The sequence below is a fragment of the Oryctolagus cuniculus genome, chromosome 9 (assembly GCF_051225735.1).
Source record: "Oryctolagus cuniculus isolate XC-2025 breed Fujian yellow rabbit chromosome 9, ASM5122573v1, whole genome shotgun sequence".
Lineage (NCBI taxonomy): Eukaryota > Metazoa > Chordata > Mammalia > Lagomorpha > Leporidae > Oryctolagus > Oryctolagus cuniculus.
The window spans coordinates 12,574,061-12,592,632 of NC_142875.1; the positions used below are offsets into that span (position 1 = coordinate 12,574,061).

General features: G+C 40.6%; 1 protein-coding gene across 9 annotated transcripts in view; it reads right to left on the reverse strand.

The window, feature by feature from the left end:
• PCCA (propionyl-CoA carboxylase subunit alpha) overlaps window positions 1-18,572 on the reverse strand; it is a 432,698-nt gene that overhangs the window by 389,380 nt on the left and 24,746 nt on the right. For 8 of the 9 annotated variants that reach the window (XR_016212709.1, XR_016212708.1, XR_016212710.1 and 5 more), the window contains exons 3-4: window positions 9,997-10,044; window positions 9,821-9,889 (exon numbers count right to left, since the gene is read on the reverse strand). Coding sequence is in view for 5 of the 9 variants with exons in the window: in XM_070048637.2 (XP_069904738.1) it covers window positions 9,821-9,889; window positions 9,997-10,044 (117 nt within the window). In the remaining 4 variants the exon portion in view is untranslated. Of the gene's footprint in view, window positions 1-5,269; window positions 5,355-9,820; window positions 9,890-9,996; window positions 10,045-18,572 lie in introns of those variants that run through there. The other variant, XM_070048639.2, reaches the window with a different exon arrangement.

Below are 18,572 nucleotides of genomic sequence, written 5' to 3' on the forward strand. Positions count from 1 at the left end.
TCAGAAGGCCATAGCACAGCCTCTTCCAAGGTATAAAGGAAAACTTTCTACAGATTAAAAGTTACAATGTTATTATTAAATAGCAAGGTACACAAACATACATGAATACAGTAACTTACACATGAAGACACTGGTATAATTCCTTTATTTCAGGCTCAAATGCAATTCTTGCCCAACTGCTAAATAAAGTCGTAGACCTTCCTGACTGGGATGACTGGCTCACCTTTAACTCCAGGGGGCTCAAACTATCAGTCTTATAAGAAGATGTGCTGGTTTTTGAGGATTTGACCTGCTGAGCTCATAGCACCCAAGGGAGGGTCTTGGTTGCAAACAGCCTTCTGATGCTGCTGACCACTAACCCTGACTCCACAGATAATGGATTTCAGTAACAACCTCCCACAGGTTAACACTTTAGTATCACCCATGATGTTGCTTTAATTAAGTTAATACATGAAGTCCACAGTTCAGTAGAAACTTTTATTAAATTTAGCAGTGCTTACAATAAAAAATAAACTCTGTTCATCTGTACAGTAACTCTGTAAATTGGTCTACAGATATAATCCAGTTTGCTCATGGATTTATGCTGCATTTCAATTTATTTTTTAAAGGAATTCAATTTATTAGTTCCATTTCCCCCAAAATATGTACATTTCTAGCATTTCTAACTGATAGCTTCATGACAGATGGCTCTAACCATGCTGGGCACAGAATGGGTCTACCTGACACAAGGAGACCACCCACTACAGCAAAGGAGACTTCCAGCCCCACCCCCTGATTTTAGAGCATTTTGATGGCGGGGAAGAGGAAGGCTTTAATTTGTCCATAACTTCACGTGTTAAATTTTAAATTTCTTTTTGAAATGCTGGGTGTTCTCACCTTAAAAAAAGGACATTTAAATTTTATTTTGAACCCAAAATAAAGTACTTATGCAGTAGTAAATAAGCCAAAGAGTTTTCATATTGAATATAAGATAGGGCAAATTTTAAAATGAATGTGAAATTTAAGGTTTACTCTAAAGTGTTAAAAAGAGAGAGATATTGGACTTTCAAAAACAAATCATGGTCAGCACAGTTAATACAACTTTCTACTTTTATATGTTTAAGGTAATTTGAGGTTATTTTATTGAAAAGCAAAGAATGATGGCTGAATTCTGCTCACACACACATTGAATTCAGCAATAATTGTATTTTTTAAATACACAACCTGACAGGCACGATGGTAGATAATAATGAATCAGCATGGGAGCCATTTAATACACTTCTTGATTAACTCATTGCCTGTCCAGTTCGCACACAGACATCCTTATATGTCATAATCGTCATAATTCCCATCATCCCCACCGCTAACACTCCAACGCCTTGATTAGTGCACAACTCCCAGACGAGCCATTGCTAATGCTAAATAATTCTCTTCAACCTCCTGCTACTATTCTGCAGGATCTCCAATTAGACATAATGTCCCTGATGAGCCATATTAATGTGAACAAATTCCTACCAGGAATCCTATCCTATTCCATTTTACCCAAAAATGAGGAGAAGGTAATTTAGTCTAGTCAAAGATAATCAAACCATTTAAAATTTATATGGTATAATATTTCTGCAAAATAAGTTTTTCCAAAGAGAGAAGGCAAAAAAGAAGAAAAAGAAATGTCTAAAGACCTCAGATGCTTTCTTCTCCAGATTAGATTTTCACTGCAAGTCCAGTGTTTAAAATCTGCACAGGTAGATATAGTGTATTCTTAATCTAAAAAGGTTACTGAAGGCTAAGTTTTATGAGAAAAGTGAGCAACAGCAAATTCGAAAGCAAGTATAACATTTAAAAACCTTTTGATTGCCTAATTACCAAGCCGCTTAGATCCAAAATCACATTAAAGAAAACAATTCCTTCCTTCCCATTAAAGGCAGTATTACCACCACTATTCATCAGTTTTCCTTGTCCATAAGGAAAATTAATATTGGAAGATAATTATAAATGGTTTTTGCAAGAATAAATTAAGAATCCTACAGATTTTTGTATTGCAATCTAAATGTCCAGAAATGCATCTGACTTAGTGAAGATCAACTGGGAATCAGGAGCTACTACAGACATGATCCTAAGACCTCTTTTCCTAGTAAAAGGCAATTTAAGAAAATGTTACTTAAATATACCATCTCAAATACACACACACAACACAAAAAAAGGTCACTTGATATTTTTCAGTTAACATCCCCAGAAAAATTTCCCAAACATGACCATGGTCATTTGCTCCTATCCAAAGACCAGTGATCATATTCCAACTGCAAACAAGCCCATTAACAGATTTTGTGAAATTTTTAAAATGTTTAATTAACAATTTTAACTCCTTCCCCAATAGAGAAAGACCAGAAAATATCTTGAAATCACATAAAAAGGAAAAAAAATAATGTTTGAGGGTTTTACATTTAAATTACTTTAATCTCTAAGAACATCTAGGATAAAACTGTAGATATGCTAACATATAAATATATAAATAAATATGCACTCTATATCAAGATGCACATTTATAATATGCACACATACAAACAAAAACGATGTCAAACAGGGGAGTATTTCAACAACTCCATAAAACATGGGTCACTTTCCCTTCAGACTACATTAATGTATTCTATCTCCATTTACCTGATCATTACCCTCCAGTTTGTTCAGCTGGAACCAACATACACTAATTACTTAGACATCACCAAGTCCTGTTTGTCCTCGGTCCCTCCCCAGACAGCAGGGAAATAGTATCAAGGGTGGGCATGAAAAGTGATGATTGCCCTCACCTTACTGTCAATCAACCCAGAGTGTTCACAGGAAACCCCACTCAACCTCATTATGAAATCCTAAGACTCAGACTACAATACACACCAGGAATCATACTTTAAACAGCAGGCTGCCTGGGGAAGATGTGAGTCACACGGAATACCTCCCTGATTATAAGTTCTTGTTTCAACACAGAAAATATCAGACATTTCTCACTTAAATCCAACATGACTGTACACAGAAAAAGCAACAAAATATTGACAAGCTTGACCTAGGAGTAAAGATGGAAAACACGCAGGTGAGCATGTGGCACAGCAGTTGGGACGCTGCTTGAGGAGCCGCTCTCCCGTAGAAAAGTGCCTGGGTGCAGCCCCAGCTCTGCTGCAGGTACCCCGGGAGACAGCAGGCGATGGCTGAGGTAGAGCTGGGTCCTTAGCACCCACATGCAAACCTGGATTGAATTCCTGGCCCTGGCCTCAGTACGGCCCAGCCCCAGCTTGGTGCAAGCATTTGAGGTCTAAATTAGTGAACAGGAGAGCTCTCTGTGTCTTTGTCTCCCTGTGTGTCCGTCTTGCAAATAAATAAAATTACAGAGAATAGAAGAAAATACAAAAGTGAAATACAAAATCATTTTCCTCATTTGAAATAATGACCCTCTGCCTTTTTCTTTTAACCTGAAGGTATCAGTTCTCTCACCTAAAAAAAAAAAAAAAATCAAAACCCTAACTTTAGTGGTTTAACAAAATGTAATAATAGTTTAATAGTTTGGCCTTTTTGGTCATAAAGCATACTAGGCTTTTTACGTGAAACGTGAGTGATCAAATGGTATCTGATATGCATTTTGAGAAGCACAAGAACAGTAGTCTCTTCCAATTCTTCTTTGCTGTCCCTGCTTACCCAGCTAATGAAGTAGAACCCACCTGTCCACTTAATAACTCCCAGTCACAAGGGCTAGTAAGGTTCCTCATTCCCTGTATTTTGCATCTTCTCTACTATCACAGTAAATCACTTAAAATCACTCTAAATGGCAAGCAAACAACAACAGGATGCACCTCTCCTACTTTCTAACTCAACATAAGGCCTCTTTGTCAAGTCAAGAAATTCTCTCACATCAGTCCTCACTGAAAACTTAATTTATTCCACAGATCTACCTTTCCTAGTTCCAACATTTCATAGTGGGATCCTAATTATCTGCATTTCATAATGTATTTCAATGTTAGGCTACTTCCCTTGTCAATTTTCCTCAGAATTTTCTAGGCCATTCTTGCATACTTACGCTTCTGTTAATTTCTCCCCAAATTATATTGCTATACTTATTAGGATTTACTAGGAAAAGGTGCAGATGAATTTAACAATAACTAGTATTTAAAGTATTTCCCTACACAAAAACACAAAGTCCTCAGGTAAGTCCTAAAATTTTCATTTTAAATCCAATACAGTTGGAGCCATATCAGGTTAAGCCTCCACCTGTGGCAAAAGCATCCCAGCTGCTCCTCTTCCAATCCAGCTCTCTTCTACTGGCCTGGGAGACCCAGAAGAAGCTTCTGGCTCCTGGCTTCAGATCAGCCCAGCTCCAGCTATTGTAACCATTTGGGAAGTGAACCAGTAGATGGAAGATCTCTCTCTCTGTCTCTTCCTCTCCCTCTCTGTAACCCTGCCTCTCAAATAAATGAATAAATCTTTTTAAAAATTCAATACAGTTATATCATTTCTTTTATGTCTACAAAGTTGAATTTTTTTAAATTGTTTTCTAAGGAAGGAGAGGGAAGGGTGGGAGAGAGAGTAGGGTGGGAAGTATCACTGTGCTCTTAAAACTGTATATATGAAATACATGAATTTGTTCTCTTTATATAAATTTTAAAAAGTAAAAACAGGGGCTGGCACTGTGGTACAATGGGTTAAAGCCCCAGCCTGAAGTCCTGGCATCCCATATGGGCACCAGTTCTAGTGCCGGATGCTCCTCTTCCAATCCAGCTCTCTGCTATGGCCTGGGAAAGCAGTAGAAGATGGTTCAAGTCTTTGGGCCCTTGCACCCGTGTGGGAGTTCTGGAAGAAGCTCCTGGCTCCTGGTTTCAGATTGGCACAGCTCCACCCGTTGCGGCCAATTGGGGAGTGAACCGGCGGATGGAAGACCTCTCTCTCTGCCTCTTCTTCTCTCTCTATGTAATTCTGACTTTCAAATAAATAAATAAATCTTTATTTTAAAAAAAGACAATATAAAACAGGCAGACTCCAAAAGGAAAATACCAACAGATTTTACAATAGACAGCAAAGAAAAATGCAACCAAACAACTGAGTCAAGCAATCTTTGTCAGTACAAATACATTCAATAAGAGGTTAGTGAGAGACAAAATATTTACATAAATTCAAAGATTCACCCAACAAAATACTTAATAAGTACCATTATGGAAAGGCCTGGTAAAAACCAAATGATCAAACCTAACAAACAGAACAGCCAACATTATGAACCTCTTGGTATGATACAATAAGAAATAGCATCACTTACAGAGAAGTCTTGTCAAAAACATTTAACCAGAATCTGTTCATGAGGAAATAATCAGAGAAATCCAGAATATCATCCAATTGGCTTGGATCCCTCAAAACATCAACATGATGAAAGCAAAAAAGGGGAAAGGTAGGAACACTGTTTTAGATTAAAAAACTAAAAGGGAATACTTATCAAAAGTAATTCATGCACTTTGTACTGTGGACCAAAGAAAATATTATAATACAGACATCTGGAGCCAATTCAATGTGATATGTATACTAGAAGATACTACAGGGACCAGCATTGTGACACAGTGGGTTAAGCCACTTAAAATGCTGGCATCCATCCCATATCAGACTGCAGTTTGAGTCCCAGCTCCTCTGCTCCCCAGCCAGCTTCCTGCTAATGTGTCTGGGGAAGCAGGGAAAGAGATGGGCCAAGTAGTTGGGTCCCTGCCACCCTAATAGGAGACCTGGTTGTTGTTCCTGGCTCCTGGCTTCAGCCTGTCTAGCCCCAGCTGCTATGGCCATTTAGGGAGTGAACCAGCAGATAAAAGATTTCTCCTTCTCTATCACTCTTTCATATAAATAATTTTTAAAGAAAAAAAAACTATGACAGGATAACTTGTAATTTTCTTTAGTTTGATAATTATTATAGTTAGGTAGGAAAACATCCTTATCCCTCAGAGGTAGATGTTAAAATACTTAGGGGTAAAAAGTTACAATAAAAAAAAAAAAATGCTATGGGGCCAGTGCTGTGGCTTAGCGGGTAAAGCCACAGTGCCAACATCCCATATGGGCACCAGTTCAAATCCTGGCTGCTCCACTTCCTATCCAGCTGTCTGCTATGGCCTGGGAAGGCAGTAGAATATGACCCAAGTTCTTGGGCCCCTGCACCCACACGAAGACCCGGAAGAAGCTCCTGGCTCTTGGCTTCAGATGGGCCCAGCTCCGGCCATGTGGCCATTTGGGGAGTGAACCAGCGTATGGAAGACCTCTCTCTCTCTCTGCCTCTCCTTCTCTTTATGTGTAACTCTGACTTTCAAATAAATAAATAAATCTTTAAAAAAAATGCTACATCTGTAACCTACTTTCAAATTCTTCAGCAAAAAAAAGAAAAAAACACACACAATTATCTATAAGGATACAGATATAAAGCAAAGTGATAAAATATTTAGAATTGGGGGCCAATGTAGATGAAGGACATACTAGTATTCACTGCATTACTCCTCTAAATTTTTCAATTATAGCTGAATAAACACTTCAGAAAATAATACAAATGAGTGCCAATACATGAAAAGGTACTCAACATCAATATTCATCAGGGAAATGAAATTAAAAGTGCAATGAGATAACAGTTCAAAGCCACTGGAACAGCAGACATCTAAAGGACTGTTAACACCAAGGGTTGGCAAGGACACAAAGCAACCTCAACTCCCAGACGCTACTGACGGGACTGAAATAAGGAACAACCACCTGGCAGTTTCTCATAGAGTTAATAGTGCATTTATTTGTTTCAAGAGTTAGCATAACACTGCAATACCAAACCAGTCAAATGTGATACAAAACTGTTTTTGTTTTTTGTTATTTAAGATTTGTTTTATCTATTTGAAAGGCAGAGTGACAGAGACAAAGGGACAGATAGAGAAAGAGATCTCCCATCTTGGTTCACTCTCCAAGTGGCCACAACAGCCAGGGCTGGGCCAGGAAGAAGTCAGGAGCCTGGAACTCCATCAGAATCTCTCTCGTGGGTGGCAGGCGTCCAAGGACTTGAGCCATCTCTTCCTCTATTTTTCCAGGAGTATTAGCAGGGAGCTAATCGGAAGTGGATCGGAAGTGGAGCAGGGACCAGCATTGTGTAATAAAGGGCTGCATAAAACCTGCCCAGCCTTGTCCCTGATGAAAACATTATCTTTATTATCTTAGTTAGGAAACAAATCTGCCCCTGCCTGATACCTGTATCAGGCAAAATTGACTTTAAAACAAAAACTTTTTTAAGATTTATTTATTAGAAATGCAGAGCTACAGAGAGGCAGAGGCAGAGAGAGAAAGAGAAGTCTTCCATCCAATGGTTCACTCCCCAAATGGCCACAACAGCTGAGTTGGGCCAATCCAAAGCCAGGAGCCAGGAGCTTCTCTCTCTCTCTCTTTTTTTTTTTTTTTTTTTTTTGACAGGCAGAGTGGACAGCGAGAGAGAGAGACAGAGAGAAAGGTCTTCCTTTGCCGTTGGTTCACCCTCCAATGGCCGCCGCGGCCGGCGCACCGCGCTGATCCGATGGCAGGAGCCAGGAGCCAGGTGCTTTTCCTGGTCTCCCATGGGGTGCAGGGCCCAAGCACCTGGGCCATCCTCCACTGCACTCCCTGGCCACAGCAGAGAGCTGGCCTGGAAGAGGGGCAACCGGGACAGAATCCGGCGCCCCAACCGGGACTAGAACCCGGTGTGCCAGCGCCGCTAGGCGGAGGACTAGCCTAGTGAGCCGCGGCGCCGGCCGCAGGAGCTTCTCTTGAGTCTCCGACTTGAGTGCAGGGGCCCAAGGACTTGGGCCATCTTCTGCTTTCCCAGGCCTTGAGTGGGAGCTTGATCAGAAGTGGAGCAGCTGGGATTGGAACCAGTGCCCATATGGGATGCCAGCACTGCAGGAGGTGGCTTTACCCACTATACCACAGCACCGGCCCCAAAACAAAAACTGTTACAAAGAAGGGGCTGGTGCTATGGCTTAGCTTCCTATCAGCCCAACTATGGCCGTTGCGGGCATTTGAGGAGTGAACCAGCAGATGGAAGACTTTCTCTCCCTCTTTGCCTCTGCCTCTCTGTAACTCTTCCTTTCAAATAAATAAATAAATCTCTAATACAGAATGCCTGCATCCCCAGGCAGCTGCTTAATCCAGCATGCCAACACCACAGCCTCCAAGGGCTGTTTTTGTACAGCCCTCAACAATAGTTTTAGGGACAGGTGTTTAGTGCTGCAGCTAGGTTGTCACCAGGGATGCCCACGTCCCATGTGAAAGTGCCTCGGTTCAAGTCGCGACTCCACTTCTGATCCAGCTTCCTGCTAATGGACACCCTGGGAACAGGTGATGGCTCAAGTACTTGGGCCCCTGGCACTGAAGTGGGAGACCTAAAGTGAGTTCTAAATTCCTGACTTTGACCTGGCCCAGCCTCAACTATTACGGGCATTTGGGGGGAGGGGTGAAACAACAGACTTCCTTTTCTCTCTCCCTCCCCATCTCAGTCTTTCAAATAAATGATTAAATTGTTTTAAGCAGCTAGGTGGAGACATCTTTTTTAAAAAAATGATTTTACATTTTTAAAGAATTGGAAAAAAAATATGCAACAGAGACTACAGTGGCCAGCAGAGTCTAAAATATGTTTACTCTCAAGATAGAAAATGGTTGTCAAACATCATCTACCCCAAGACTGAGCAATTCCCTCCTAGGAATGTACTCAAGAGGAGTTTGTAATGGACAAACACCTTAGAGTTAACCAGTACATAAACAGGAAAGTGCCAGTTTTCTCATTATCTCAAGAACATCCTGTAAGGAATACTAATTACTATCAAAACTATCATAGTTAAACCAAATTTAGCAAGAAAGTGACAATCAAATCTTTAAAGACAGTATACATACAAGTTTAATTGCTTGATTTAATTGCTTTTCATTAAAAGTTGAATATTTTAAATAAACCCACCAAATAAACTAAGGAAGATAATTAATCTTTATTTTCAAGAAATTATTGTTTGTAACTGTTTCCACTTGTTTTTTAAAGGGGAGAGCCTCACAGTAAGACAAAATGAGTAACACACTTCTAGAAAAAAAAAACAAAATTTTTTAAAATTGCAAAACTTGAAAGTCTCCATATTAAATTACTATAAAAGTTGATTTTCCCAAAGGGTCCCATTATCAAAAACAGTGTGAAAGAATGGAAAATAGTAACTTGCATTAAAGTACGACTACTTATTTCTCATTCTATAAAGTTCCAATAACTTACATTCTTTTCCCATGGGATTTTTTTCTACTCATTCATAGTTCATTACTGCTAAAAATGCCTGCTGTGTTAAAAATGCCTAATAAAATTATATATCATTCATTGCTTTATGCTTTCCCTTCTTTTGTTCATGTCCAATTAGCATTAGCCTATCTCTCATTTATCAAACTTTCAGCTGAACACATTGATGCATTTAGGAAAGGTTAAACAATTATAGCATTCCCTTAGTGATACTGAAGTTATGCTGTGGGGGAAAGGGCTTGCATAAGAGAGCATTGTGTAAACATTTCATTAATCTTTGGGTTCAATTTTCTCATGCTTTGCTTAAATCTACTTGCTGACCAGCAATCAGCCTGGCAGTATTTAGTCTACTCTCGGTTTCTAAAGCTTCTTAAGAAAAACTGTTAAGACACACAGAAGACATTGTGGTATTTCCATTTTGCTCACTACAACAGTGAACAATTAGACAGTTTTAATAATTGAATATACATTTTACAGGCCAAGAAAAAGAAATGTATCTTTTGCTTTTTTCCCCAAGTGACCCAAAATTAAGAACTGATCCATACACAGCAAAAATATACTTACAGAACTTGCATCTGCATCACTGTGGATGGCAACAGTCTTAATGCCCATCTTCTTGCAAGTTTTAATAACCTATTCAAAACATATTAATGTTACCTACTGACACTGATTCACATTAGGGGACTTTAATAATACATTTCATAGAGTAAAATGCAAAGTAAGATTAAAATCCTACTCACCCTACATGCAATTTCTCCTCGATTAGCAATAAGAATTTTATCAAAAGTCTGAAAAAAGGAAAAAACACATTAGAAATTATTCTTACTTTGGGACTGGAAAACACCAGGCTTTCCCCCAATTAACAATGGATATGATCCTACTACGCAGTTACTTCCTAGGGTAATATTAAATACCATAAATAATATTTTCATTTACAACTTGGGAGCTACTAAGCTCATCTTGTAGGAGCTGGCCCTATAGTCACTTTGTTACAGCATCAATTAACTAGATTAATTTATTCATAAGTGGACTTGGAAGGTATTTATAAATCCTCTTGCCAAAAGAATATCTTCAAATGATATTTCAGAATGCAAAAATTTTAGTCACAGGTGCTTAACAATTTTCTTGACTGTTTTTTTTAATTCTGAGGAATTCTAAGTGCCATGAGCTGTTTACCAAAGGGAAGTCTTATATAAATTATATGATATCTCTGTTGAAGCATTATTTTCAATAACTCAGAATAGATACCAATCCTGCTTCTACTCAAAGATGCTCTGCCCAAGCAGGTTATGCCATTTGGATACAAAGTTAAGCTTGAATAAACCATCAAAGTTGAAGTAGCTGTAGCCAAGTAAACAGGGTAGTTCCATTCTGTGCTTATCTAAAGACCTAAATCCCAAACCCAGCCTTGCCACTGAAGACCTATTTAACTTTAAGCAAATAATCTCTGGAGGTCTTGACTTCCACATCTATAACCTGACAGTGCTATAATGGAAAATGATTTAGTTTTATGGGTTTCTTACTTTTCAAAAATGGTATCAGCTAATACGTACTTAAACACACATACAATTCTAAGTAATCTGGATGCATTGCATATTAGTACATTTCTGTGCTCATGAATTTTAAGCTAAACAGAACTATGACAAAAAGTTCTATCTTTCCAAGAAAAAAAGTTATTTATAAAGTTTTCTAAAGTACTCTTATGCAACTTACAGGGAATGTCTAGAGTCTTGAGCTTGGAAAAGGCTTTCAAGTCTTGATTTCACCTTTCTACCACACAGGGCCTATTCCCCTAACCTGATACAGGCCTCTGCATTTACACTGGTAAATTCCTAATTTGGTAGAACCCTTCTGAGCCAATCAGAGCCTGGAACACATAGCTTTAAATATCTCCCTCTCACCTCAGGCCTGGGAGTGTAAAATCATTGACCCTTCTATACAAATGGTCCTGGTAAATCCCTTTTCAACAGTACCATATCTTAAAGGAACAATGCTTATATTTCCTTGAACTGTGTTTTAAGATGTGAAGTTATTATTAAGTGTTAAAATGCATCTAATAAAAACACCAACAACACTATTGCTGAAAGTGACACAATAAGAATTGTTAAATACTCAAATTATGATAACATTATAGGAATTAGGTAAAAATCCAATTTTTTTTTTGACAGGTAGAGTTATAGACAGTGAGAAAGAGACAGACAGAAAGGTCTTCATTCTGTTGGTTCACTCCCCAAATGGCCACTGCGGCCAGCACAGCGCCAATCTGAAACCAAGAGCCAGATGCTTCCTCCTGGTCTCCCATGTGGGTGCAGGGGCCCAAGCACTTGGGCCATCCTCCACTGCCTTCCCAGGCCATAGCAGAGAGCTGGACTGGAAGAGGAGCAACCGGGACTAGAACCCAGCACCCATATGGGACATCCGGTGCCGCAAGCAGGGGATTAACCAAATGAGCCACGGCGCCAGCCCCCAAGAATCCAATTCTAATTTCTGTTTAAGAGGCACAACAGTGGTTAAGAGCCAGTCTGGAGCCAAGCAGCCAAAGCTGGAATCCCTCCACTGCCACATTCTCCTCTGTGTTCTCCCATGGCTAAACTGTCCTGCTTGAGCCCAATTCCTCAGTACGTAAAATGACAACAGTAATAGCACCCGCCACAAAGATACTGTGATAACAAGAACTAAGATCCTCAAAATATGTGGAGAGGTGGGCATCTGGCCTGTTAAGAAGCCAATCAGGATGTCCATGTCCTGTTGCAGAGCGCCTGGGTAGAATTCCCCACTGGTATTCCTAATTTCTGCTTTCTGCTCATGCAGACCCTGGGAGGCAGCAGTGATGGCTCAGGTAGTTGGGTTCCGGTCACCCACATGGGAGACCTGGGTGATTTCCTGGCTCACAACTTCAGCCCCCATAAATGTGGGCATTTCTGGAGTAAACCAGCAGATGAGAGCGGTCTCCAACTCTCTAATTAATTTTTTAAAGTGTATAGAATAGTGCCTAGTACATATCAATAGGTACTAGCTATAGTTAACGTTAGTCACCTTTGGGGAAGGGCTCACGCCAAAATGTTTATATTATTATTGTATTATAGGGTTGTCTGTTTAACCTGGCAAAATTTATAACAAAATAAACATTTGCACCTGACACATCTTCTCTATTTAGGGCTGTTAATATATTCCCAACTAGTGCACAAACTCAATAAAGCTGATCACATCAACTAGCCTTTTTATATAAAATTTTCTTTTAAATAAATCATAAGATGCATACGGTTCAGAATTTTTAAAGTACAAAATAGATTATACTGAGGTAACACTCAGGAACTTCTCTCAAAGACAAACACTATTACCAGTAATTTGCCAGTTATTGTGTAATCTGCCAGATAAGCTACACATATAAAAAAGAATATACACTTAAACCAAGTTAAAACTCCCTGTCTCCATCAACAAGTATGGTAAAATGTCATCATATAACCTCAATGATTAATCGCAAATTGTTAAGTGTTGTCATAAAGCTGTGTGCAGGATGCCATGTACAGAGAAGGGTAAGCATGAACAGCAACACTGGAAGAGGGGAGCACTGAAACTCTACAGGGGGGTTTAGTGTGGCTCAAGCACACAGATGAAGGTAGGGTAAAGACGCCAGACGACAGAAGTACTTCTGTGCCATTTAAGGAACTGAGATGCATCCTCTGTGTGGAAAGCCACACACTCTGAGGGGAAATAAATAAAACCTGTAAATCAGGAACCTGAATCCCTGAAAACAGAGGGGCTTCCAGGTGACAGAAGAGATTTTATAAAATGACCTTTTACAGCTACTGTTCTATAACTGTGCTGAGATGTCTGTCATCCAGGTAAAGTTTCCCCAGGATTTTTAATATTTTTTAAACTGTTGAAGCTTCCATTTTCATTTTTAATTGATACATAATTATAGTACATATCTATTGGCTATGGTATGATATTGCAATGCAGGTAAACATTATACAACCCTCAGATCAGGGCAAGGAGCACTTTCATCTCCTCAACCAAGTGTCATTTCACTGTATTGAAAGCATATACAGTTAACATCAGCCACTGCTATCCAACTCTGCTAAACGACATCAGAAGATAGTCCCCTAAGGGACTGTACCGTGTGTCTCCCTGAAGCAGCCTCTCTCTCCAGCCCCTCTCTCCCCAGGCACTGGTAACCACCATTCTGCTCTCTGCTTCTCTGAGGCCAACTCTTTTAGCTTCCACATGCAACTGAGAACACGCGTTGTTTGTTAGTTTTCTTTAATCCATTCTTTTTTTTTTTTTTTTTTTGACAGGCAGAGTGGACAGTGAGAGAGAGAGACAGAGAGAGAAAGGTCTTCCTTTTGCCGCTGGTTCACCCTCCAATGGCCGCCGCTGCAGCCGGCGCACCGCGCTGATCCTGGCAGGAGCCAGGATCCAGGTGCTTTTCCTGGTCTCCCATGGGGTGCAGGGCCCAAGCACCTGGGCCATCCTCCACTGCACTCCCTGGCCATAGCAGAGAGCTGGCCTGGAAGAGGGGCAACCGGGACAGAATCCGGCGCCCCAACCGGGACTAGAACCCGGTGTGCCGGCGCCGCAAGGTGGAGGATTAGCCTATTGAGCCACGGCGCCGGCTCTTTAATCCATTCTTGCTCCACCCCTTCTTGCTATTCTCTATGCCCAGATCTTCACAGCTGGGTTTAAAACCGCAGCCGGCACTTCAATACATTCAGACATCAAGAGAAGCACTGAGCTGACCCAATCCTCTGGGTACTTGTTGGGGAAATGTTGGCAGAACTCCAGACACTGAGTCATTCATTGACCACTTCTGAGAAAGGCTAAAGCACAATGTGTAAATCCACCAGCTCTGGAGAACGACAAGCTTGAGGGATTTTTTTTTTTCCATTGTATTTGAAGGGCAGAGAGACAAAAAAAGATCTTCCTTCCATCAGTCGATTCCCTTCTCAAACATCCACAACAGCCAGGACCAGGCCAGGCTGACGCCAGGATACCATGTCGGTGGCAGGGACCCAAGCACTTCAGCTATCACCTGCAGCTTCCCAAGTTGTGCGTTAGCAGGAAACTAGGTTGGAAGTGGAGTACCCATGACAAAGAACAAGCATTCCATTATGGGATGCAGGCATCCCAACAGGAACACAACCACTGTGCCACACCCCTTCCCCTGAGTTTATACCCAGCTCACACTTACTATCTGTGGGTTTTGAGCCTCAGTTTCCCAATGTGTAAAACTGGGTTAAGGATAGTATTAAGAAGTTGGCATATAGCAGGCATGCTTTCTATACACCATTATCCTTCCTACTGCACTATCTCATTTATCAGGTGACAGCTATTTATCCTTTTAATAGTCCACGAAATCAGGTCTAATACTTTCTCATTTTCAAAGTGAGGAGACTGAGGATTGGAGAGCCAAATCATTAGCCTAAGCCACTCACAAAGTTAATTACTGGTAGAGCCAGAGTGCATACTCAGGCATTCATGTCAAAGCATATGATTTGAAATGTTCACAGTCTTAATGAAACAAGCTCTAAACTCTATATTATTCATTAATGCCAACAAAGTTCACATTCGTTGAGGAAAGTACATCACAGTACTGTTCTGGCTCACATAAATCTAAGGTCTACTGAAACTCCCCGGTCTTGCAAATTACCATTAGATAACCATCCTTATTTTCTTGAACTTACATGAGACAACAAATTGACTTGTTGAAACTCAAGTTGAAAACTAATATTTTTAGTAATGATTACATTTCATCTGGCTTAATTTGCTTTTTGATTTTTAAAGATTTATTTATTTATTTGAAAGTCAGTTACACAGAGAGAAGGAAAGGCAGAGAGAGAGCGAAAGGTCTTCCATCTGCTGGTTCACTCTCCAATTGGCCTCAACAGTGGGAGCTGCGCCAATCCGAAGCCAGGAGCCAGGAGCCTCTTCCTGTTCTCCCACGCAGGTGAAGGGGCTCAAGGACTTGGGCCATCTTCTTCTGCTTTCCCAGGTCATAGCAGAGAGCTGGATCAGAAGTGGAGCAGCCGGGACTAGAACCAGCACCCATATGGATGCTAGCACTGCAGGCTGCGGCTTTACCTGCTACACCACGCGCAGGCCCCTTAATTTGCTTTTATTTTTATTTATTTGCTCACTTATTTGTGAGGCAGAGAAGGACAGACAGAGGGATCCCTCCATTGGTTTATTCACCAAATGCCCACCACCAGCCAAAACTGGGAGCCAGGAACTTAATCTAGGACTCTCTTGTGGGTGCCAGGAATCCGATTATTTGAGCCATCACCTGTGGCCTCCTAGGGTACCCATGAGCAGAAAAGCTGGAATCGGAAGTGGAGTGAGGACCTGAACCCAGAATACAGGTATCCCAACCAGCATCTTAACTGACAAGCCAAACACCAGCCACTCACCTGATATATTCTGACTCAATGTGAGTCACTGATAAAATGCAGACTAAGAAAGGGGTCAGTGCAGGGAAGGCATTGTGGCACAGCAGGTTAGACTGCTGCCTATGATACCAGCATCCCATGTAAGTGCCAGTTTGAGTCCTAACTGTTCCACTTCTGATCCAGTTCCCTGCTAATGCACCTGGGAGAGAAGTGGAAGATGGATCAATTGGCTGGGCCCCTGGCATCCACATGGGAGTCCTAGATGGAATTCCAGGCACCTGGTTTCGGCCTGGCCCAGCACCAACTGTTGCAGTCACTGGGGAGTGACCCAGCAGGTAGAATATTGATATTTCTCTGTCTCTCCTTCTCTCTGTAACTCAATTTATTTAACAAATATATACTACCAAGACCAGGTCTATCTGCACTGCGGACTTTAAAAGTTCAGTATTTAACAAACAAGAGTAGCAGGAATTTCTGGAAGAATAAAGGTTGAATGAAACGCAGCCCTGAAGTGAAGACTAAAGCCAACACCTTGGTCTAAACTTGCACCTTTTACCTTTCTCTGAGGAAGGAGAGAACTTCTACTTTGACTATGGCCTTGTCTAAATAAGGTCGGAGTTGGTGAACTCAGGAGGCTTCCATAGCCTTGGCAGCTCATGGCAAGAGCCTTGGGTGATCACTGACATCATAAATAAGAGTGTCAATTGTTAAGTCAACAATGGGAGTCACTGTGCACCTACTCCCCAAGTAACATCTCTGTCCTTAATGTGTTGTACTATATAAATGAACGGTAAAACTACTCAAACGATACTCTATACTTTGTGTGTCTGTGTGGGTGCAATCTGTTGAAATCTTTATTTAGCAAATACTAAGTTGATCTTCTATATATAAAGATAATTAAAAAGAATCTTGATGAAGAATGCGATGGGAGAGAGAGTAGGAGCCGAGATGCTTTGTGGGTGAGAGGGTGGTGATGGGGGGAAAAACCACTATAATCCAGAAGTTGTACTTTCATTGTTTTGTTTTGTTTTGTTTTGTTTTTTGGACAGGCAGAGTGGACAGTGAGAGAGAGAGACAGAGAGAAAGGTCTTCCTTTGCCATTGGAAGGATTAGCCTAGTGAGCCACGGCGCCGGCTGAGAAGTTGTACTTTCAAAATTTATATTTATTAAATAAAAGCTTTCTTTAAAAAAGATATACAAAATTAAAAAAAAAAGAAAGATAACAAAAAAAAATAAAATTTACCTTTAAGACCCAGTTAATGTCAAAACACACCCATAATTGACAAAGGAGGTCATACAGGTTTTCCATAGCTACCTTTGGCAAGCACACAGCAAAAGAGATGGCAAAGACAACAAGGAGCAGATCTGATTCCAGACAGGATATGCAGATGTACCTGCTTACTAGATGTCAAAGGAAGTCCACTTGTAACCCCCTTACCTCTCTTATCTCTTTAAATGTCCTAAATCAAGATCGTTGTATTTATTTTGTTTATTTTCAGTAATAATCAGTAGCCACCAATTTGTGTGGCTACCAAACTCTGCCACACAAATATTTCTTAACAGACATAAGATGACTCTTAAAACCTGCTGGACGCGTGCCAGGAGATTTGCTTCCTGTACTTGGTAATGCTCCAAAAGCCTGAAGCAAAGCTCCCCTGAGGCAAAGGTGTTGACATTCTGATTGCCTAACCAAAGTGCCAGATTCAAGAATCCAGCCAACATCGTGGTTTAAGAAAGGGCTATTTTGTTTAGGGATCAAGCCTGAGGATTAACCTTAAAGGCAAAGAACTAAAGGTCAGGGCCCAGCGCTGCGGGTGTAGTAGGGCAAACCTCCGCCTGCAGAAGCAGCAGCCCATATGGGCACCAGTTCCTGTCCCAGTTGCTCCTCTTCTAATCCAGCTCCCTGCTAATGTGCCTGGGAAAGCAGCAAAGGATGGATTAAGTGCGTTGGCTCCTGCAGCCGTGGGGGAGGCCTGGAAAAAACTCCGGGCTCCTGGCTTCAGATATGCCCCGCTCCAGCCGCTGCAGTCATTTGGGGATGATTGCAGTGGATGGAGGGATGGAGGACCCCCCCGCTCTGTTAACTCTGCCTTTCAAATAAATATATGAATCTTAAAAAGGAAAAAAAAAACTAAGGTCAAACATTGATGGTTATACTAGTGTGTTAACACAAGGGCTGAGTTCTCGAGGATAACAGGCAATACACATATCTTGACTATCACTAATGTTGTCAATGAAAACCTTTTCTGATACCTATTATGCTAATGAGAAAGACTAACAGTGTTTCTTGGAAGAAAAAAATGGCTGAACTACTTGTAGGACGCCCATGCTCTCTGGAATGTGGCCTCTTTAAATATTATCTAACCACCCCTAGAGTATTCCTAATTAGGAAAGCTGATTACTTCTAGATTGGAACTCAATACAAGCATGCAAAACCAAACATACACATGAACCCTAAGCATACTGCCTATTGTGAAATTATTAAATTAAACCACAGATTTTGTAACTAAGAGTTTATTCCAGGTAATACATCTCGACCTGCACTGTTCAATATAGCAGCCACTGGAAACATGAGGCTACTTCAGATATGACTAATAAGACTGAGTTATTCCCAGGCATAAAACACACAGTGTATTGAGATGGTGTGGTACCAAAAAAAAAAAAAATCTAAAGTGTTTCATTATTTATATTGATTATATAACTGAAAGAATAATTTTATATTGAATTAAATAAAATGTATTAAAAGCAACTTCACCTGTTTCTTTTTACTTTTTTTTAAGTATGGCTACTAGAAGATGTAAAGTCACCTTTGCCCTGCAATTGTCTCTCCCACTGCAACGCTACGGTCTGGCATGGATGTGGATTCTTTCTTCCTCCAAACCTCCAGATTTAAAAAAAAACCTGACAGATGCTGTGGCGTAGCAGGTTAA